The sequence below is a fragment of the Ochotona curzoniae genome, unplaced genomic scaffold (assembly GCF_017591425.1).
Source record: "Ochotona curzoniae isolate NIBS_2020 unplaced genomic scaffold, NIBS_Ocur_1.0 patch14, whole genome shotgun sequence".
In the NCBI taxonomy this organism is placed as follows: Eukaryota; Metazoa; Chordata; class Mammalia; order Lagomorpha; family Ochotonidae; genus Ochotona; species Ochotona curzoniae.
This window is the reverse complement of record NW_024466684.1, coordinates 1284341-1306327: the sequence shown is the minus strand read 5'-3', so window position 1 is coordinate 1306327 and position 21987 is coordinate 1284341. Positions and strand designations below refer to the sequence as shown.

Sequence of the window (21987 nt, the reverse complement as noted above, 5' to 3'; positions counted from 1 at the left end):
TGAGCTGGATCAGTAATGTGCATCATAGAAATGACAATGCGTGGTGGCACCCAGATAGGGAAACTGAGTCCCTGAGAACCCAGGCTGGCTCTAGCTCTGCTCTGCAGACCCTAAGGCTTGGCCAGGCTGCTTTTCTGGGCGGGGGAGTGGGCCACCTCTCTCCATTCTGTGTTCATCAAGGCTAGAGGGCATGGCACCTCAGCCCCTGGGGCCAGAGGGACTCTGAGCTGGGCTGCTCTGCCTGGCAGGTGGGTCATAGGCAGAGGGGCGCTGACTTGAGTTGCTCTGCCCTGGCAGGTGGGTCACAGGCGAATGGGAGCCATGTAGCCAGAGCTGTGGGCGGACAGGCATGCAGGTGCGCCCCGTGCGCTGTGTCCAGCCGCTGCACAACAACACCACACGCTCCGTGCACACAAAGCACTGCAACGACAACCGGCCCGAGAGTCGCCGGGCCTGCAACCGGGAGCTGTGTCCCGGCCGCTGGCGTGCTGGCCCCTGGTCTCAGGTAAGGCCTCAGCCTCAGGCTCTGGCAAGGAGTCCCACCTGGCCATGCCCACGGGACAGCATGCATGTCGGTGCTTCACAGGTGTACATGGTGAAACATGCAAGTTCACTGCCCTGAGGGAGACCTGCTCCTAGGTTAGCTCTATCGGGGTCTGGAATTGTGGGAGGTTGAAGGGGAACAATCGGATGGGCAGGGCCACTGTGAACGAAAAAGACCCTAAGCTCATCTTAGAAGACCAGATAGGCCTGCAAAGAGCTCAGAGCATGGAAGGCAAAGGGGCATGGCCTTGTGCTGCAAGGGAATAATGAAGGTGGGCAGGTGGCGGTGGACTACAGAGATGCTCCAGGAGGCATAGGCCAAGCTGACAGCTGATGTGCAGGGGCCCCAAGACCAGTCTCAGGCTCCTTGATCTCCACTGGGACTCTCTGGCATCCTCCTCCCAGTCAGGTGTTTGATACGGAAAGACCATGGATCAGCAAAAGGAAAAGCAGGTGGAGTGAGGCGAGTGGGAAGTGGACCCAGCTTGCAGGTGTTCCCTCCCACAGGGAGGGAGTTACACAGGGCCACCACAAATAGTTCCTGGAATGTGGAATGCTGTGCAAAAGGGGGATTTTATTCATCTTACATGATAGCTGCCTATAATGAGAATACATGCTCTTGGGTTTCAACATCTTAGGGTGCCAAATAACTTGTCTTTTAAATTCCACTTTCCATGAGCTTTCTGAAATGTGGCATTCTTGAAGCGGTCACGCGTGGCAACACTTGTGGAGTGCTGCTCTGCAGAGCCTGGGAGTCCAGGTGTGCACTAGGAGAATCACAACTTTACCATGGATGGTCTTGCTGGCTGAAACCACAGGACAACTGCAAAAGCAGAAAGCCTTCATGCCGGGGAACCACCTCGGGCAAGTCCTGAAAACAGCCCCTTTCTGGGACTATGCCAGATGGGAGCCCCCCAGGCCTGCTGAGTCCACTCATCCCATACTTATGGCCTGTCTCCACCTAGGGAGGCTGAGGGTGTGGGAGTGCTGAAGGGCCAGACTTGAAAGGTGGGGTTCCCTTTCCAGCCCAAGGCTCCTGGCGTGGGTTGGTGATCTCCCGCAGCCCACCCCCCACACACACAGGGCAACTCCCCCTGGCATCTGGCCCCTCCAGCAGATGTGTACAAGGGGCCTCACAAAGTCCCTGGAAGATACCAATTATGCAAAACCTGCGCAGGAATTTCAGAAATTTTTTTTTTTTTTGGCACCAAAGCAAGCTTACTTTTGGCTCAATTTTCCACAAAGTTAATTTTTTGTTTTTTGGGGTTTTTTTTTAAGGAAATGCCTTATTTCAATAGCTTTTTTTCCCCCACTGCACATTTACAAGTTGTGTTGTTTATATGAATATGCTTTATGGATGGCTTTATTCCAAACATTTAAAAGATACTTTCGAAGTATTCTCATTTTAGTCTGTTTTTCCGTTACTATAATGAAATATTTGAGGATGTGTCCTTACAGGTGGGGGTTTTGTTTGTTCATTCCCCAAATGGTCACAATGGCCAGGGCTGAGTCAGGCTGAAGCTGGGAGCCAGGAGCTTCAGCCAGGTGTCTCCTGTGGGTGCAGGGGCCCAAGTCCTTGGGCCACCTTGGGCTGTTCTCCTGGGCACTTTAGGGAGCTGGAATGGATGTGCGGAAGCCAGCAGTGGAGCTGGCACCCATATGGGATGCAAGTATAGGCAGCATCAACTTAACCTGCTTTGGGACAGTGTCAAACTCAGAAAAGAAATACATTCCGTTCACAATTCTGGAGGCGCAAGGGCCTGCTGCAGACATCAACCTGACTCTGGGGAGGGTCTCCTGGCAGGTGGCATCACAGCCCCAGCGTTTACCAACAGAGAAGGAAGCTGAGAGAGAGATGGGGAGGGAACAGCAGCAACCTCCCAAGAGCAACCAGCCTTGAGAGATGCCTCCGTTATCACCACACTGAAGACCAAGTGTCCTGCCTGTGGCTCCCACAAGCACCAGGCCACAGGCAGGCATCACACACCTGTGTTTAACAGCCATCGGCTCAGAGGTGGACACGTGTGTTCTGTCTTTGGAGTCCCAGGAGGGGTGGGCGCCTTTCTCTCTTGCTGGGGTGGCCAGTGAGAGTGGGCAAACTCTGACCTGCACTCTGCCCCTGGAGCCCACCCAGTCTCCTTTTGTGTCACATTCAGAGGAGGTGAGGCAGGGCTGTCACAGTCTTTTAGCTCTCTCCAAGCTGAGGACCCTGCCTGAGAGAACAACCCTGATCAGTGATCCTCCCCCTGCAGTGCTCGGTGACCTGTGGCAACGGCACCCAGGAGCGGCCAGTGCTCTGCCGCACCCCAGATGACAACTTTGGCATCTGCCGGGAGGAACGGCCCGAGACAGCAAGAATCTGCCGACTCAGCCCCTGCTTCCGTAAGACTCTACTTCCCTGCCCCTCACCACCCCCTCCAACCCCCAGAAGCAGGCAGCAGCTGAGAGCGAGATAATTCAGGCAATAATTCAGGCAGTCTCAGCTCTTTTCTGAAACTGGCTGGCCTCAGCAACCATGAACTTGAAAGGGCTAGGCCCGGAGCCAGGATGGATCCTTCTCCAATAGGAAGTGGAGGGAGCTGGTACTGATCATGCCTGTCTTCTGGACCAGGCCAGCACTGCCTACATGGCCACCATGGTGACCGTGGTACAGGACGCAGCTGCTGGGCGAGCCTGTGCCCTCCAAGGAGAGCAGCCAGATGCCTGCTGTACTTGGATGCCTGGCCAAGTGCCACACATCCGTCATCTCTGTTGGCCTCCACAGCAGCTTGCAACCAGATACTGCTGGCCACAGCTCCCCTCTCTTCCTGAAGGCATCAGGTACACTGCAGGAACTGTCAGGTGCACCTGCACGACTGGAAGGCAAGTGGGGTTTCTCCTTCCCAACAAGCTGCTCTGTTATCCCAGCTTGGGACTGGAGCCTTGGAATGGAGACTGCTGTGGAGCACACATGGGGGAAGAGATCTGGGAGAACTAGCCAGGGCCTCAGATCCGTGACTTGAGTTGGGCGTGGGCAAGACAACTGGGGCCTGTGTGTCCCAAGGGAGCTGTGTTGCTCTTCCGCCCGGGGTAGTGGTCGTGAGTCCCAGCCCCGTGTCCCAGCAGCCTCTCTTCTCTGCAGGAAACACCTCGGACCCCTCCAAGAAAAGCTACGTGGTGCAGTGGCTGTCCCGCCCAGATGGCGACAAGCCCGTTCAGAAGATCTCGTCAAGTAACCGGCCCGTTTATAACTCTGCCTCTGCCCTCCAGTGCATGCCCTGCGCCCTGTGGAGCTTGCCTTGGGCTCCCCTCCTTTCTCTCTCTGGGAAGCTCCCTTGATTCTCCCTGAGCTCTCTTGGGTGAAATCTTGACTCCCGGGCCTGTGTGTGCTCGGCGTCTTTTTCCGCGGAGCCTGTGTCTCCTGCCGCTGCTGCGAGCCGGGCCCAGGCCTGGCAGTGGCATGGCCTGGGGCCCTGGCCTCTTGTTTGGGTGGGGGTGGGGTTGGGGAGGCCGGGAGCTGACTGGCGATGGCTTGTAAAGGGGCAAAGATCCGTCGTGGTGCTGGAGGGGCCAAAGGCCCAAGTGCAAATGTGACCACTTCTCCGCCGTGTGACCAGCTCATGGGGCCACCTCGCTCTAGGCTGAAGCTGCTGCTCGGAAGTCCGAGGGGGAAGCCTGCCTTGGCCCCTTTCACACGCGGCCCGCCCACCCTGGGGGCGAGGCCAGAGGGGCTCTAGGCCGCGTGTTTTTCTTTTTTTCTCTCGTCATGCCGGGTGATGACTCAGCCCTGAGCTTCCGGCGGCGTCAGGGGCTTCCCGGCTGCCACTGCTGTTGCTGCTGCTGCTGTCCCTTGCTGAATGTGTCCTTCTGACTTGTGAAACTGTGGCCTGCTTCCGTCCGGCCCTCGCGTCTAACTCACACAGCCCTGCACCCCGCCTTCTCAGGGGTCCTGGTCACGCAGAGGAGGCGGAGGCGACCTGTCCCCGCAGTGGGACCTCGGGGGACACACAACCACTTCCACTCTGTCCATTTGCCCTGATGGCCTTTCTTCATCGTGTGCGCATGACCCTGACCATGAGGTTGAGAGAATGAGAGAGAGAGAGAGGTTGTCTGATATGGCTGTGCCTCATCTTCCAGTATGAACAACTACAGAATTACCTCAATTTTTATTGCTTTTGTGCTTAGAAAACAAACTATGTAGAAAATGCCTTAAAGTCGAAAGCGAACAGAACAGGCTGCTAACTTCAGCGTCAGAGGGTATGAGGCAGGCAGGGGATGTGCAGGGGAAGCCGGTCCGATTCACCCTGCAAGGTAAGAGCCGAGTCTGGATGGCCTTGCCCCCGCTGCGTCGACACAGGTGCACGGGTCTCAATCCATCTCTGCAGGAAGGGGCGGGGGTTCCCATGTCGATGCCCACTTAGCCAGTCGGCAATGACTGTTGCGTGGAGCCTCCGTGGGGGCTCCGACTGCGAGGCCTTACACCCAGAGGGTGACACACCTGGGCCCTTAGCCGTGACCAATGTAGCACCCCCGGCCCTCCTGCCACCTTCGTGTTAGCACTGCGTCCCTGCTGGACCCCGCCCGCCACCGCCGCCCCTCCCTCACCCTCCCACCCCAGCACTAATTACTGTTATGTACATAATCGGTGTGTAGCTGTGTCCTAATCCTCACGACTGTTAACTCCCAACTCTGACGAGGTGACGTGAGTGACCCGCGTGGCTGAGCAGGCGCTGCAGCCCGCCTGGGGCCTTGTGCTCTCTGTCTATATGCACTTTGGTTTATCAGGGATATTTTATTAGTGTTTTTGTATGTACTTAATGACGTATCTATCCCATGGGTTCCATTGTTGTTGCTTTCTGTTTTACTTTTTGAAATGAGATGACGTTAGTGTGTGTGCCAAAGTGACTGTGAAAATGACCCTTTGTTCCTCCTGATGATGGAAAACAAACAAACAAACAAGACTTCCTGTCATGCATCTCACAAATAAACTCAATAAAACATTCAGTGACGCTGGGTGCTCGGCCTTTGGCAGGCTGATGGCTCCTTCCTTCGCCGTCATGGCTGACCGTATGTGACGCTGATCCTCTGAGTTCTGACTCAGGTGCTGTCCCTGCCTGACGAAGGCAGTCTGGGCGTGTGGCCCTCATGGGTACTTGTGAAACTAACACAGCAGCACCTATAGGGCTCCACAGGGGCTTTCTGAGGTTGCTTTGGGCTCCCCATGCAGGAGGCCAGTCCCTCGCCGTTCTTACCAGGCACAGAGTGCCTGAGGGCTCTCTCCCTGGCTCTGGAGGCAGAGGACAGGGTCCGGGTCTTTGCCCTGGCTCCCAGCACAATGCTCAGTCTTAGGTGACCTGTTCATGGAGCAAGAGGTGCTTCTAGCGCACACAGGGAGCTGGGCAGGGCAGTAGTGGCCCTGTCTGGTCACCACGATCACAGGCATGTATGGCTGCGTGTGCATGTGTTATGCATGCTTAGTGCCACCCACTGTGTTCCGAGCTCTGCTCTTAGTGGTCCCTGCACCTGTCCATAAGGACAGCATGGACAGTCATGTGAAAGAGAGGCATGGAGCTACCCAGCCTTGTGGAAACGGCCTCTGGGCCCAGGCCCAAGCTGTAGGCGCTGCAGCAACCATGGCTGCTTTGGCTTTGCAGAGCTACGCTTGTGACCAGGAGGCATCATAGCTTGAGAGTCACAGGGGGCTGGTGTGCCACAGGTGGCTTCCCATTCTGACTTCCCTCCCAGAGTGAGTCAAGAATCATTTCGCTGTGAAGGGACACCCCTGTCTGGGGCTCAGGCTAGCACCTGGCCACACAGGGGACAGCTAAAGAGTGCACCTAGAGAAAGGGAACCATTCACTTTTTAAACTAATGGAACTTTCTTCCGAATGGCAGGATGGGTCCATGAGCCCACCATCCATTTATTAAGGAACAAAAGAGGTTGTCTGCCTTCCAGCATCTTTAAAGGGTGGGCTACTTGGTGGGAGGGGGTGATTTGGGGTTTGCATAGAGCGGTCCCTGCTTGATTCTCTTCAGCATGACGGCTTCTGAGGGGGTGTAAGAGGCTCTGTTGGCACCAGTCAGCAGCAGCTCCCGCACACCAGGCCCAAGTGCCTCCCCAGGGTTCAAGGAACCAAAACTTGAACTTGAGACTTAAAATCCTTGTGCTCAGGTTCAGGGTTGTTTTTCTATTGCGCCCATTTTCTATAAAGGGCAGTCCTATTAAGCTCTCTCCTAAAATAAACGTGAAGCTAAAGAAGGAAGCGAGGCTGAAGGGAGCCCACCCAGGGAAAATGCCGCGTATGGATGACATTGAGACTGCCAAGATGGCAGGAGCAACAAGTTGCCCTTTAGGGTCCCCAGGGAGGGCTCCTATCTGAGACTCCAACAGACAGATGCCCAAGACTCTTATGGCAGAGAAGGGAGGGGTTTGCCCGGAACCTTCACTATCCCCTCACCTACTTCAAATCATCTCTAGGTAATGCACAGCCTCTAACATGATGGGAAGGCCTGGGATGTTTACCATACTGAATATACAGGGCATATCACAAGAAAAAAAAATATTATACATGTTCAGTCCAGATATTTTGAGGTCTGGGTGCAGAACCCATAGATAACAGTGAGCCAACTGAATCCTGTACAAGTTTCTAAGCTAATGGGAGCATCATCAAGCTTTTGACTAGTGGCTTTCCTCATACTTTTGCTCATTTCTGCACTTGTTTCACTGCTGACCCCCCACAGAGTGATGGGGCTGAGTGTCCTGAGGGAATCAGGTGCAGGAAAGAGGGTAAGAGGAGGCACAAGGGGGAAGGGCAGCCCCTCCTCTGGGCTAGGGCCGAGTGGGGACTTACTCAGCACCTGCCTTGTTCAGTTCTGATCCAGGCATGACCTTGACCAGGGCTCAGCCAGCCTTCTCGGTGAAGGGTCAGGTGGGAAACATTTCAGACTCTGGCCGGGCCTGTGCCCAACTCTGCCACTGTAGCAAGAAGGCAGCCCACGGTGATAAAAGAATAGACTGTTTTCCAGTAGAACCTTCTTTATGAAAGCAGGTGGAGGCAGGGGCCACAAGCATGAGCCCTGTCCCAGGTAAATGTGAGCTGTGCTGTTCAGGGGTCTCAGCCTTGATCTTCATATACAGAAACAGACAGGAGCCGGAGAGGGGGTGTAACTGCTCCATCCAATCCAGCGCTTTCCCTTTCCAAGCCTTGGAGGAGGAGGCCCCTGGTGTGCCCTTGAGTGCTGGGACCAGATGTCTGCTGCCTGTGGTTCAGCTGCAGGGTGGAAGGGAAGGGATGGCAGGCAGGAAGGAGCAGGGTCGGGGATCATGTCTCCTCCACCCCAACTTGAGCCTGGTCTGACTCCGTCTGGGTACTGTGAAAGGCTTGTGTCCAGGGGTAACAGCCTCCTAGCCCCAAAGCCCAAGGACCGTCCCTCATTCTGCCCACCTGGTTCCTGGAGCTCCTGCTGGGCAGGATGCCAGCTCCCAGTCCCTCTACACCTAGGCACCTTTCTCAGCCTCTGTGCTGGGGAATCACAGGGCTTTTCCTGAGCAGCCGCTGCTCTGTTTCTGTCTTACTCTAGCAGTGGCTGCTGCAGCCCACTGGAAAGAAGCTCAGAGGCAAAGCCAGGTCCACTATTGGTGCTGTATGCTTCTATCTAGGTGAGCTCCTCGTCTGCAGGGTCTTTGCTGTTTTGGAATTCTCAACCTCCTGGGCTCTGACACCCTCAGCTACTCCATGGTCTCCTGTTCACATCTTCTGATTCAGTGGCTTTGGCCCCCAGGCCAAAGGTGACCAAACACAGCCCAGGGATCTGCCCTTGAGGGGGCTTTGGCAGGAGAATGAGAATGTCAGGCACCTGCCGGCAAGGACTTGGTACTGGGAAGACACGCAACCCTGTGAGACTACCTACTATGGGTAGCTCACATCCTGGGCTATGGTCAGGCTCAGCCTGCCCAGGGAAGATGTGTTTGAGCTGAGCCTCGTGGTGTTTGGAGGGAGGAAGTGTGGAGAGACACCCTTGCAGACACCAAGGTCCTATGGCCATAGGGAACACAGCACAAGCTGGCAGCCCCGGGGCCTGAGTGAGGCTGGGAGATGAATTTCAGGGAGAGATGGTGGCACCTTCAGGTAGCAAATAACCTTGTGAATGGCCCAGGGTGAGCAGGGAAAAAGGATGGGGTTACGGAGGCCAGGAGTCAAGAGTAGAAGGAGAGGGAGAAAGGAGTGTAGACTTGGTCAAGGACACCTCTGAGACAGTTCCAGCCTTGGAGATGAAAGGGTTGGGGGTGAGGGAGCAGAAGGTGTAAGGAGTCACCAAGGCTGGAGCCCTTGGGTTCTCCCTGAGGCACTGCAGGCTGGACATGTTGAGGCTCAGGCATTGCTGGGACCTGTGGGAGTGATGGTGGGGCTTGGGCCATGGCCAATAGACAGGTGTCTGCCAGGGTGTGAAGCTGCAGGAGCTGCTGGGTGGTTTAAGCCAGTCTCAGACCTCGAGGGAAGAATCCCAGGCTGGGCAGCGTCCACGCAGGAGGAGTAGGAGGGTGCCAGGCCCACCAGCCTTCGGCGAGAGGAGGCTTTGTTTGCTGCCAGAAATTCCAGGGCAAGGCACACATTTAGAGGTAGGTAGCGTGGCAGACTGGAGCATGGCAGAGAGACGGTCAGGTGGGGGCCCCATCCAGAGCCTGTCTTGTTTTGTCTTCTTCCATTCTTCCCTCTCCTCTCTCTCCTTTCAGAGATGGGCTCAGTTGAGGCAGGTGAGGGGAAGGAGATCATGGCAGAGCCTGGGGCAGGGTTAAAGTTACCTTTGTGGCTGAGCAGAGGACCCAAGCAGACAGGATCAGGAACACGAACAGTTCCAAGATGCGCTCTCCAGTACCCAAGCTTTATATGAATCGTGTTGCCATGTGTGGTCTCGTTGGGGCAGTCAGGGCCAGAGAAGAAGTGAGGCAATCTGGGAAGAATACAGTGAGCACATCAGGAGCTGGATGGCTCAGACTGACCCAACTGCAGCTGGCCTGCAGGCCAGGGCCAGCAGAGCCCCACAGGAGGAGAGATGGTGGTGGCTTCTGTGGCAGAGTTCTGATTCTCCTGCAGGCTGGATCACACGCTGTGGATAGTCATTCCCAGGGTGGAAAGGAAGGCAGAGATGTCCTGGGCCCAGAGCTTAGTCTCTGCAAAGGTGCCAAGTTTGCTTGGGAATGACCAGGAGCTCAGCATGGCAGGGCCCAAGTGCTAGATAGAACACTGGCTGGACATGAGGCCGTGGGGTAAGTCAAGGCAAGCGTGAGAAAGCCTACATGGGCTTCTGATTTCTCTTTAGCCTGTGCTCAGTGGCCAAAGTCATTTGAAGAGGCAGAATAACAATGGGAAGTAGGAGTGATAGGACACAGGAGGCCACAGGCCAGGCCTTGGGATTGACTGTTGGGTTTTAGGAACTGACTACTTCAGGTTTGACTTTGTCTAGTTACCCCTTTGTGGTTTGTGGTTTGAGTCAAATTCTGTCTGCCTACCATCGAACGTTCCCTGAGATTCCGTGTGGGGTGTCGATGGTGGAGCTCTGGCCAAGCTCCCTTCCCTAAGATGATACTGGAGTCACTCATGTCTGTCTCCGACCTTGAAGAGCATGGGGAGATCTGCATTAGTTGGGACCTGCCTGGAAGAGGGGAGCACACGGCTGCTCACAGCTGGTACAGTGCACTCTGGAGTGGGGAGCTCCAGGGGGACTTCCTGGCTGCCCCCACCCGCAATCCACACTTTCCGTCTCAGCTCACCTGCCTGTCTGCTGCCTCTCGCCTCTGTCACACCACGCCTCCTCCTGCAAGCCGCACCCTCCAGAGGGGGAAACAGAGTCCTCCCCCACCCCTTCTCTTGTCCTTTGGTTATTTGTGCCACTTGTGTCTTTCAGAAGGCCACTGCCAGGGCGACAAGTCAATGTTCTGTAGGATGGAAGTCTTGTCTCGCTACTGCTCCACCCCAAGCTACAACAAGCTGTGCTGCAAGTCCTGTAACCTATACCGCAACCTCACTACAGCGGACGACAGGCTGGAACCCCCGCCTGGAAAGCACAATGACATAGAAGTGTTCATGCCCACGTTCCCAGCACCCACTCCGGTCACTGAGGCACCACTGTCTCCAGTCATCCCGCTGGAGGTCCCTGGCAACACCTCCAGCATCAATGCCACGGAGGACCAGCCGGAAGTCAACGCTGTGGATGCTCCCTACAAACCCCATGGCATGGAGGAGGAAGCCCAGCCTCCCAACCGGATCCCACGACGCCCAAGCCCTTACGAGAAGACCAGGAACCGAAGGATCCAAGAGCTCATTGATGAGATACGGAAGAAAGAGGTGCTCACAAAGTTCTAATAAAGCGGAAAGATAGCAGCCTATCATTTTTGTTCTTGCTTATCGAGATGGCCCGCAGGATAGCCAGTGCTGTGTTGTGGAAATCAAGTCAAACTTCCTGATTCCAAAAGGCTCTGAGGAAACAGAGGCGGGGGCATGACAGCAAGCACGGGCGTGAGCACATGCTAACCAGGTTAGCAAGTGTTTCTCAGCGCAGGGACAGCCTGGATCCCACAGAAGTGGTGCCTGTGTGTGGGGAGGAGGGCAAAGTGGTTCTCTAGTTCCATCAGCAAGTGAGGGGGGAGGGCAGACATGGAACTCAAAGAAATTGGCCCTAAGCTTCTGAGAATCTCTTTTCCTGTGGCATCGTGGCACATTTTCTTTCCAAGCCCTGATGCTCTGCCTCATGGTAACACTTAGGATTGAAAAGCAACCAGTCACTAAGATGAGTACCGTGGAGCAGAGATCACGATGTGTAAGGGCTAATGGCAGGTGGTCAGGATGAGAGTAGTGGCCAACTGGGAATGGCTAATGGCTGGTGGTTGATGGCTGGCAGTAGCCATTGCTGCCACATGAAGTGTGTGTGTGTCTCTCTTCTCCACTAACCCTGCTCTTGCCACATTATGCACTTTTCCAGAAGCATAGATTTACCTGTGAACATGTTCCATCTTGAAAGGTCTGTTCAGAATACTTTAAGAGGACCTTGTATTCTCTAAGTGTCCCACTCCACCAGGCAGCAAATTCTGGTCTCCTGTCTTGGCTTGATGCTTTTTTGTTCATAAATGAAGGATTAAGGAAGAACAAGTTGGCCCACCTGGTGCTCATGCTGTACTGCATTTGTGGCCTATTTCTTTTTCAGAAAAGCGATAGAGGCACGAGGACAGGGAGAACTTCCAGGCCTCTTCTCCACTGGCCATGGCCTTGGTGACCACCACCCAGGCTCTGGTATTTGACTCCAATGTTCTCCAAGCAGCTTGGCCTCAATCCCTTCCTCCCAAGGATTATCAGAAGGATGAGGGGGTCACGGGCTCTGCTGAGGTTCTCCTTTCCCAGCAAGGGCTGGGCGGGTTGGGGGCAGATTGCAAGCAGCCGCCAGGCACCAAGCTAACAGACTCCAGCTGCTGTGCTCTATGGGCCCCAGCATGCTTCCCAATCTCACCCTGACCTGCCGTATTTCTGTGTCAGGGGCAGAGGTGGAGAAGGCCTGCTTTGCCTCTTGCTCTTTCAATCTTGAACATCTCTGTTGTCAGCAGAATGGTGCTTTGTGAACAAGGAAGCCACAGTGGGAAGGCAGCAGGGAGTGGACAGCAGAAGGGAGACTAACTTTTGCCTTTGGCTGCACTCATACTTTGCAAGCATGCAGTTGGATTCTCCCAAACCATAAGTCCCAGGATACATGAGTTCCTAAACTGGGCCAACAGACAAGCAATTCTGATGCCCCTTTGTGTCAGGGAAAGTTTTAGAGGTTATGTTCTGATCATAGATCTTCTAGAAGTCTGTCTTGATCAGGTTTCCATTACATAAACAAGAACACTGGGATTCAGGAGGATGTTGAGCTTTGAGGTACAGAGGCCATTTTTCTCAATCTGCCTGTGTGGGTATGTTTGGGTGCATAGCCTGAGGACCACAGTGAGGAGGCAGGAGCCAGCCTGAGTGGTGATGCTGACTTCCAAACTGGATGGTAGCTGTCCCCTGCAGGAGTCCCACCTCCTGCCAACCTGTCTCATCCCCTCAGTCATCCCTGCCCATACATGCCTGTCCCCTGGGGTCTCCCAGCCAACACAAGGAACTCCTTTTGACACTTCCTCCTGGCAGCCCTTCTTGATGAAGATGTGCTCTAGAGCGTGTCTGCTACTCTGCCTTTTCTAGAACCAGGGAATGGTGCCCACAGCTCATCTTCATTTGTTGAGCCCAGGGCAACTGGTGCTACTCAGACTGAATGACTGGACTTGCCTTATGTAGGTCCCTGGGGTGTGAAGGATGCTTGGGGGACACTCCTCTCCAGATCTGGGGAAGCAGGGCTTGATAGAGGCTCTCAGGTGACCTGTCCTTGGTTCAAGAGGCAGAGATGCCCTTTGGCAACTGCATGCCTGCATGGCTGTGCCACAAGTGCCTTGGGCCGGTTATCACAGGGTTCCCTAGAACTTGGTGATCCTCTGAGAACGACAGTTCCCCCAGCCCTACTCCCAGGTGTGGAGACTGCTGGATAAGGTGTTGCGGGCCAAGTCTGCACGTCCAGAGGTGGCTGCTGAGGCAGAGGGCTCCGGGAGTAGTGGGGATGCAGGAGGACACCTTAAGGGGTTGGGGAGTCCTAGCATAGGGCTGAGACCTGGGCTGTCAAAGGCACCAGCAATTCTGACAACTCGGTCACTTCTTCACGCAGACTTCTGGGACCTGGTGCTCCAATTTTCCATGGTATTTTCTGTATAAGCCTTTCATTTGTATTTCAAGGGGTTTTTTGTTTGTTTGTTTGTTTGGGGTACAGCAATGGTGCTCACTGATGATGTCTGTGTCAGCTAAAGCCTCATGGCTGTGTGCTCCTGGGGGACAGTGACCACGATGTTCAATGCAGGTGCTGAGTTCCAATCACAAAACTATCTTTTCTGATAATAGCCACCGATACTTTTTTGTTCTATGCAATAAAATTTGACTCCTTACTTGGATAAGTTATTAAAGTTGAAAATGTCTGTTTTGCAAATCACATCTGTGTGGTCTGTGCCTTGACTACCCATGCCCTTCCTCCTGAGCTCTGGCAGGTGGGAGCCTGAGGATGTGCTGCCTTTACCAGGCCAAGATGTGGGGCAGCACTGTGAGTGCTGAGCTGTGGTTGCTTGAGCCAGCATCCAGGAAGGGCCAGAGGTACCCAGAGAGGCGCCATGGGGAAAATTGTGTAGCAGCTTAAAGCCACACTGGAGAATGTCACCAATCTGCGGCCTGTGGGCAAGGACTTCCACTGGCACCTCACTATGAAATGTGGTGAGGTTTTGGAGAAGTGGCACTACATCCACCAGATGGATAGTGTGGCCCTAAAGGAAGGCCAAGGCAGCACCTCTGTGGCAAAACAGTGTGCGTGGGAACACTCCATCAAAATTCTGAGCAGCACAATCAAGTCTTATAATGTTGAAGACAATGACAAGTTCAAGACAACAGTCACATTTGAATGCTGGGGCCTCTGTTGATTTCCAGCCTTAGGCCAGTCTTGTTACCAAAGGTGTGGAGTCCAGGAGTCTTCATCAGGCTGCAGGAGAAGGTTTGTAATGAGCAGGCAGGCTCAGGAGTGTCGGGGAATCCACGAGTTCACCAATCAGTTTCTGAAGTGCTGAACTCTCTGCCTGCATCCTTACCTTAAGAACTGAGAATGGCCTGGTACGGTGCCCTGGTGGCTGGAATCCGCAAGAGCCCCCAGCTGTACTGGAGTGCAGGGAGGCGGTGGTGCCTTCAGGCACCATTTCCTCCTTGATCACAGCCCTTCCGTCCTAGTACTGGATTTCCACGAAAACAAAAAAATACAGAACGAAAGCCTAACGTTTAAGTGCTGAGTTATAGTTGAAGTTCAGAGGAATGGAAAATACTTTTGTCAAATCCTTTCTTTTTTGCCTGGAATTGAAATTTAATTGAGAGTCCTATATTTCTCCTTGCTAAATTTGATCACCCAACTTGTCTTCAGTACACTGTATTTTGAGAAAACTCCCATTCCCCATGGTCCCGAGGTTTTACCGGGGTTGGGGGAGGTGCAGGGTCGGGGTTGGCAGAGGAACTTCCTTCTGATAAGATTTTTAAGTGTAGCACATGTTGCTTTTAAACAACATGGAACTGGCAGTTGTTGGATATTCTGTGCATGCCTGTGAGTCAGATTTGTTTTTAAATATTTTTTTCTTAATTTTTTTTATCTCCTAGTTCTAATAGTTTGACAGAAAGTTGTTTTAATGTCTCCCACTAGTTGCTCTGACTAGGATGTAGCATGCGCCAGTATGCATGAGAACCAAGCTTGGGAGTGGGCAGGGCTGGGCTAGGCCACAGTACCCACTAGTAAAAGCTGGGACTGGAAGCAGGTTGGGCTGGGCTGGGCTGGGGCACAGCACCAACCAGCACATATGAGAACTGAGCCTGGGGACAGGTATGGTACCAACCAGCACATGTGAGAACCAAGCTTGGGGGCAGGCATGGTAAGGTTTATGGGGTCACCATGATATGGCTGCAGTACCTGCTGGTAATACGAAAGCCAGGCTTGAGGGCAGGCTGGGCTGGGCTAGGCCTCAGAATCTACCAGTTTCCATAAGAACTGGGGTTGGAGGCAGGGCTGACCAGGCAGTCTCACCCACCAGTACGTGCATTGATTGTTACTAGGGACAGACTGAATTTGAGCTACACAACCAATGCACAGGAGAGCCAGGTGTGAGAATCTCCCAGACAAGGTTTCTTGGGGAGGGGAGCTCCCCAGCTGGGCCACTGTGCTCAACCCCCAACCTCAGAGAAAATCACATAGACATGAGGCTTAATCCTGGAGCACATGTTGTAGGAGTGGGCCACCTCAATTGTTGCTGACTCAGGCACAAGAATAGAGAGTATATTCAGATGCACACAAAAGACAAACAGGCAGTTCATCTAAGTCAACAGAAGACTTGGAGTATCTCACCCAAAGATGGAAAACAGGACAGATTGAACCACACTGCAACAGGCTCTACAGGCACATTGAGGTAACAGAGACAGTCAACAAACCTCGAAAGCAATTTCTCATGTGCATTGAAGCCGACAACTTCTCAGAATACTCATGACCACTCAAGGGACACCTTCAGAATGTTCCTTCCCACATTGGGGTCTCCAAGGTGACAGCAAATGACTACGATTGTTCCTGAGCGCTATAATCGGAAGCGGCACACTTCCCCTGCCATCCCCTCAATCACAGGAGAAAAAACTGAACTGTCTCATGCACCTTCCTTCCGCCCTGACCCTCTTCACCCCAACCCCCCTCATCTAAGTAATCAATATTAAAATAGCAATTTTTAAAATCGCTCCCACTAATTGTGGATTGTACTGTTTCTCCTAAACAATCACAAGTTTTCCCATTCTTGTTAAAAAAATAAATAAATAAAATAACAACAACAAAAAACATTGTTTACTAGTTGGAGGCCATCAATAGGGAAGTGCAGAGATTTCTCATGGTTCTTTGGTGACATTATTCCTTTATCTTTACGAATTGACCAATTTTATTCCTAAAAATAGAAGCTTTCCTTGAAGCTTTCCCCTAAGAGTGAGCTGTCTTCATGTGATAATCATTTCTATTACTCTGTTTCCAAGTTCTCTGTGTTCTATGTATTCTACTTATACCTTATACACATCATTTTAACGTAGTCTAACATTTCAGTGGATTACATTGTAACTGGACATTTCACACCATGGCAGGTGCCAACACTGGTCTGTAGGCCTCCCATGTGTTCTCTGCTTTCTTGCCTTCCTCTAGATTTGATGCTTTTCCATTTTACTTTTAATGACTATTCAAGAAGTTTCAACAAGGACTCTTGATTTGCCTAAATCTGTTTTTACTCTCAAGCTGAACCTTTTCAATCAACCCAAAGGCTTAGCACTGTGGTCTCCAGCTGTCAATTTTCATTTCATTGTAGACAAATAAAGAATTTGAATAAAATAAAAATACAAGATATTTGAATACGACCAACTTAAAAAAGTTTTGAGGTATAATAGACATGCAACAAACTGCATATGTTTAGATACGTAATTTGGCAAGTTCTGAAATATGAGGGAACTCATAACACTCATAAAAACCATTAAAATATACAAATAAAAATACAAACTTAATTCTTCAACATAAGCTCCACCAAGTTCAAGATGCTCTGTTGCAGAAAGCAAGCACAATAACACCAGACATAAATTTAGGATGTTTGTTAAGAAGAGTCTTTATTAGTCAAACTTGGTGACAGCAACTTCTTCTATACTCCAGGAACCACTGCACTGCGTGGCCGGCCATGCAGCAGTCATTTCCGATCAAGATGATGCGTGTTACAAATCACTCAACTTGCATCTTAGGCCAATCAAGTACAGAGCAGATAGCTGTGTTTAGCCATGCTCGAAACCTAGTACTGCCTTGGGGTGCCATTAGCCAGCTGCACCCTACTACAACTCTTCTTGTCACAAATCTTTAAGGAAACACTTCAGAATATCAATCCCACTTGTCTAAAATCTCCATCGAGAACTCTGCTTTTGTCTGCTGCTGACCTGCATGTGCAGTTTTGGGACTCACTGTAGTTATGTACTAGGTGAATGATGGAGTGGTCCTATGGCATTGGCAATTGTCCTGCTGTTTGTCATCAGTCCTCTTCAACTAGGGTACAAGCAAGGCTAGTTTATTCCCTCTCAAACTGATGTGAATGGTTTGCTGCTTCTGGCTTCACCTTCAACACACTATTTCCCATTTTATTTTTTTTGTAGATTTATTTATTAATCTGAAATAGTTACAGAAAGAGGGGTAAACACTCAGAAAGAGAATTTCATCCATTAACTCTCTGGATGACTGTAATGGCCAGACCTGGGTCAGGCTGAAGCCAGGAGTGAGGACCTTCATCCAGGTTTCCCACATGGACACAGGGGCCCAGACACTCGGTCATCTTCTGTTGCTTTCCCAGGCACATTTGCAGGGAACTGGGCTGGAACCAGGGACAGAAAGCAGCACCTTTATGGGATGCCAGCATCACAGACGGTGGCTTTTCCCAATACTTCAGAATGCCAGGCCCATCATGTTCCTTCTAAAACAAATCTGTGTCTAAAAACTGCTAATATTCTTAAGGCATTGTGCTGTACTTTTTTTTTTTTTTTGCTATGTACTCTTATAAAGGATCAAGGATTTCACTATTCTTCCATGCAAGTTCCAATAAATTTGATGTTTGTGCTTGTTTCAGTTTTAGCAGAATTCATATTGTTCTGTGAACAGCACTTTTCAAATTGGTATCTTAACATTCTTGGGGCCTCCGCCTAGATCCTCTTCAGATACATTGTAGCAACTTAGTACAAGTTCATTTTGGTACCCCCAAAAATCAAGATCCATGCATAACTTTATAATACAGTTTCCACAAACTATTGAAAACCTTGTTATAGCACATCTTTTACAGAAACTAACTGAAGGTATATCACAGATTTAATTGTGAAATGTATAAAACTCCAGCATAACCATGAGGAAAGAGTTTTAATATATAAGGTTAGAAAAAAGATTTCCTAGTTATGGTCTGTAGGAATTTTTTTTAAAGACTTACGCATTTTCATTGGAAAGGCAGATCTACAGAGAGAAGAGACAAAGCTCTTCCATCTGCTGCTTCACTCCCCAAGCAGCCACAATGACCGGAGCTAAGACAATATTTAGCCAGGATCCAGAATCCTCCCCAGGTCTTACACGCAGGTGCAGGAAGCGGATATGAAATGAGCAGCCAGGACATGAACTGGCGCCTGTATGAGACACTGGCCCCAAGAGGTGGAGGATCGGCCAGCTGAGCCAACGCACTGCCCAAGACTATAAGATTTTAAAAAGATTAATGAAATTCTGCTATCAGCCCTTTCTTGCCATATGACACAACTGAGTTTAGATTAGAAAGGATGCTTGTTGTCAGTGACTATGATATGCTTTCTGGAACTTACATGAATATTGTATTTGAATGCAGCAGTATTTCCTTTGCTTTACTAACCACTTTGAAAAATTAATTGTAAAGCCATGTGATTGTGATATTTGCAAAGCTCTTGGTTGACAAGGGACTTGTTTATAGATCATGTAATTCTTGAGTGCCAACACTAACCAAACTTAACAAAAACGGCCATGATATTTCACCGAAGAAGACATATTGATTGGCAAATATGTTGGGGAAAGATGACCAAAATCTTTAGTCTATTAGAGACATTCCTTTTAAAACTACAATGAGTTAACATTAGTGCAATTAGAGTGAAAAAACACTGGCTGTGTGTAAGCTACAGCCCTTGCTGTTGGCACCATTTGGAAAATGAACCAACAGACAGAAGGTCTGTCTCTCCCTTTCTAACTCTGCCTTTCACATAAATGCATCTTGCTTTAAGATAAGCAAAACAATCAAACCTTGAAAATACCAAATACCGGGAGAATGAGGAGCAATGATGAGGCAAAATGGGCTGAAACACTTGGATAATATGGCAGCTTCCTGTAGTTAATTGTTCACTTTTCATGTCACTTATCAATCCTGTGCATGCAGACTTAACCAGTGAAAAACAAAATGTTTATGTATAGACACACAGAGAAAACCCAAGACTTGCAAAGAAATGATATACACATAATTAAAACATCAAAATAAAGGAGAAGTATTTGTAGTAAAAATGGCTCAATGGCTGGCACTGTGGCACAGGAAAATAAAGCTGCTGCCAGTGATACCAGCACATCATAGAGGCACCAATTCAAGTTTTGGCTGCCTCACTTTCAATCCAGCTCCCACTTAGTGGCCTGCAAAAAGCAGAGGCAAATGGCCCAAGTGCGTAGGCCCCTTCCAACCACATGGGAGACCCATGAGAAGCTTATAGTCTCTGGCTTCTCCACTGGCCCATCCCTGGCTGTTGTGGCCATCTGGGAAATGAAAAAGTAGAGAGAAGACCTATATCTGTGTTTTTTTCATTTCTCTCTGTAGCTCTCTCATATGAATAAATAAAATAAATAAAGGTAATGATGGCCTAAAATTCTTGAGAAATCAAATGGCAGACATCAAATCACTAATGAATATTGCAGAGAATAACATAAAAGAAAAATAGAAAAAAAACACACAACAACAAAAAGCCCACAAACCCTATGTCTAAGCATATCATATTTGAATTAGAGAAAATCAATGAAAAGGGAAAGAATAAACTTGAAAGATGACAGAGGAGGAACAAACTACCTTACATTAAGACCTCCCCAGAAACCAGAAAGGAATATTTTCGTGTCATGACCATAGAATTTGTGACCTTGCTAAATTCACTAGCTTTAGGAGTTTCTCTGTTGTTTTCATACTCTCCTGTGGGAGTGGTAACCCAAGAGGGAGGTGCCCACTATTTCCCTACTAGGTCACTCCCACTCCCAGATTATGCACTCTCCAGGTGGTTCTGGAGTTTAACTTGACAGATTTAGCCCCCAGTGCCAGCCTCTGCCAGCTGATGCTGCGGCAAAGCCCAACCAACCCTCACCCACTCTAATTTTTGCTTGCACCAGTCGGAACAGTCAGCCCAACCTGGCTTTTCCCTGATCTAGCTCACATGAGGCCCACAGGTGTTGTAGCCCTGCCTGGTCTGGTCTGCCCCCATCCCAACTCACATTCTCCCACGGGAGTGATAGTCCAGCAGGAGAGTCCACATTCTCCCTGCAGGTTTTGCTCCCCCCCTGCTGGTTATCACGTGTGCTGGTTGGGCTCCGTGGCCACATCCGGTATGGCTCACCTCACCTTGGCATTCCATAATGTGCACTGGTCTGTGTCGTGAATGAACCTGGCCCGACCCACACTCTGTTCTGGTGCTCAGATTCACCAGCGGTTGATGTGAACTGGTTCAGCCTGGTCTGCCCCAGACCTATGCCAAATGTATGCCAGTGAGTATCTTTCTCTGGTCTGGTCTGGGTTGCTCCCTATCATGGTTCTTGCACTCACCTGCAGGGACTATGTCCCAACAGAAGAGTTTCCCAAGCTCTTCCATCAGAACCTCTCCCTGTGCCAGATCTTGCGCATACTGGTGGGTCCATGAGCCAGCCCTACTTAGTCTACCTCCCATCCTGGTAGGAAGAGTAGCCATTTTTTGCTGGCCTTCAATCCATTCCAGTTGTTACTGTTGGATGTTTCAGCCCAGCCAAAGCTTGTCCATACCCAGACACAGCTCATACATGGCTCAGTAGGGGCAGAGACCTAGCCTAGTCCGTCCTACATCTACCCAGATTCTCCAGAGCACCAGATGGTGCTGGCATCTGGTCCCCAGTTCACACTTGTGCCTAGGGAGATTGCAGCCATATCCAGACCAGAACGCAGCCTCCATACTCTCCCATGGGAACCCCAACCCAGCAAGTGTGTATGCTCACAGCTCCCAACCAAGCCTATTCCCAGCCCTAGATTATGCACATGCCAGTGGTTGCTCTGACCAAGTTGGCTTAAGCCCTCACCTGTCTTAGCCTTTGCCTCTGATGCTGTGGCCCAGTATCCCTGGTTCATGCAGACCAGTCAGCATAAGAGCCTAGCTCAGCATGATCTGTGCTCCATCATGATTTCTGTTCTTCCTTGTGAATTAAGGTTTGCTCGGCCCTGCCCGGCACACCCCGTACTTTAGGATGCACATTCGGGTGCTGCTGCCTTGACCTGCCCAGACTGTTGTCAGTTCCTTTACCCGTGAGTGATGGCAGGTTCCATGGTCACACCTAGCTCAGCCCATCACCACCCCAGCTCATGAGCTAACCAGCAGGACTTGTATTTCCACAGGGTTTGGCCCATCCTTCCCCAGACCTGGTTCTCTCATGTGCTGGTTGGTGTCTTGACTCTGCCAAGTGTGACCCATCCCCTGTTCCACCACTCAGTCAGGTACTGGTACCTAGCCCTGCTAGACAGGCCCCCATCCATAGCTTTTGTGTGGACTGGTATGTGGCAGTCAGTGATACTCTATGCTAACAGCCCATCTCAGGATTCCCATGTGGGCTGGTGAATCAGTCTGGCCCAAATAGATCTTATGGACTCTCTTCTCCAAACCATCAGGTCTCAGTCCCCATGCTTGCCAGAAAGTTCTGTGACCCCATTGCTGGGAATCACCCAGAATTCATCCCTCACCTACACTGCCTGGCAGCAGTGACTTTGCCCCAGCATTGGGTCCAGACTGGCTGGGGCACCTCCCACAGCCGCCACACTGCAGGGGGCTCCTTTTGTCCCAACCCCATGGCTGAACACTCCTCTCTTTCTCTTTGTAAATCTGCCTTTCCAAAAAAAAAAAAAAATATATATATATATATATATATATTTTAATTTTCCATTTAACTATTTTTAAAATATTATCTACTGTTGAAAATTTTGACATTTCCACTCATGACTGGAATGGTCACACTTTCTTAAATACTGTTAAAACATCTAATCTTAAAATCTTGTTTCATGGACCTGGCCTGG

At 50.8% G+C, this 21987-nt stretch overlaps 1 protein-coding gene and 2 pseudogenes across 2 annotated transcripts in view; all 3 read left to right on the top strand.

The window, feature by feature from the left end:
* Positions 1 to 10900, top strand: part of LOC121166429 (A disintegrin and metalloproteinase with thrombospondin motifs 2) — a 180670-nt gene extending 169770 nt beyond the window's left edge. The window contains exons 19-22 of one of the 2 annotated variants that reach the window (XM_040995525.1): positions 298 to 505; positions 2796 to 2925; positions 3665 to 3754; positions 10428 to 10900. In XM_040995525.1, the coding sequence (XP_040851459.1) occupies positions 298 to 505; positions 2796 to 2925; positions 3665 to 3754; positions 10428 to 10885 (886 nt within the window). In that variant the 3' untranslated portion in view covers positions 10886 to 10900. Of the gene's footprint in view, positions 1 to 297; positions 506 to 2795; positions 2926 to 3648; positions 3755 to 10427 lie in introns of both variants that reach the window. The other variant, XM_040995526.1, reaches the window with a different exon arrangement.
* LOC121166446 overlaps positions 1 to 21987 on the top strand; it is a 1182205-nt pseudogene that overhangs the window by 1036677 nt on the left and 123541 nt on the right.
* Positions 13741 to 14249, top strand: LOC121166451 (annotated as a pseudogene).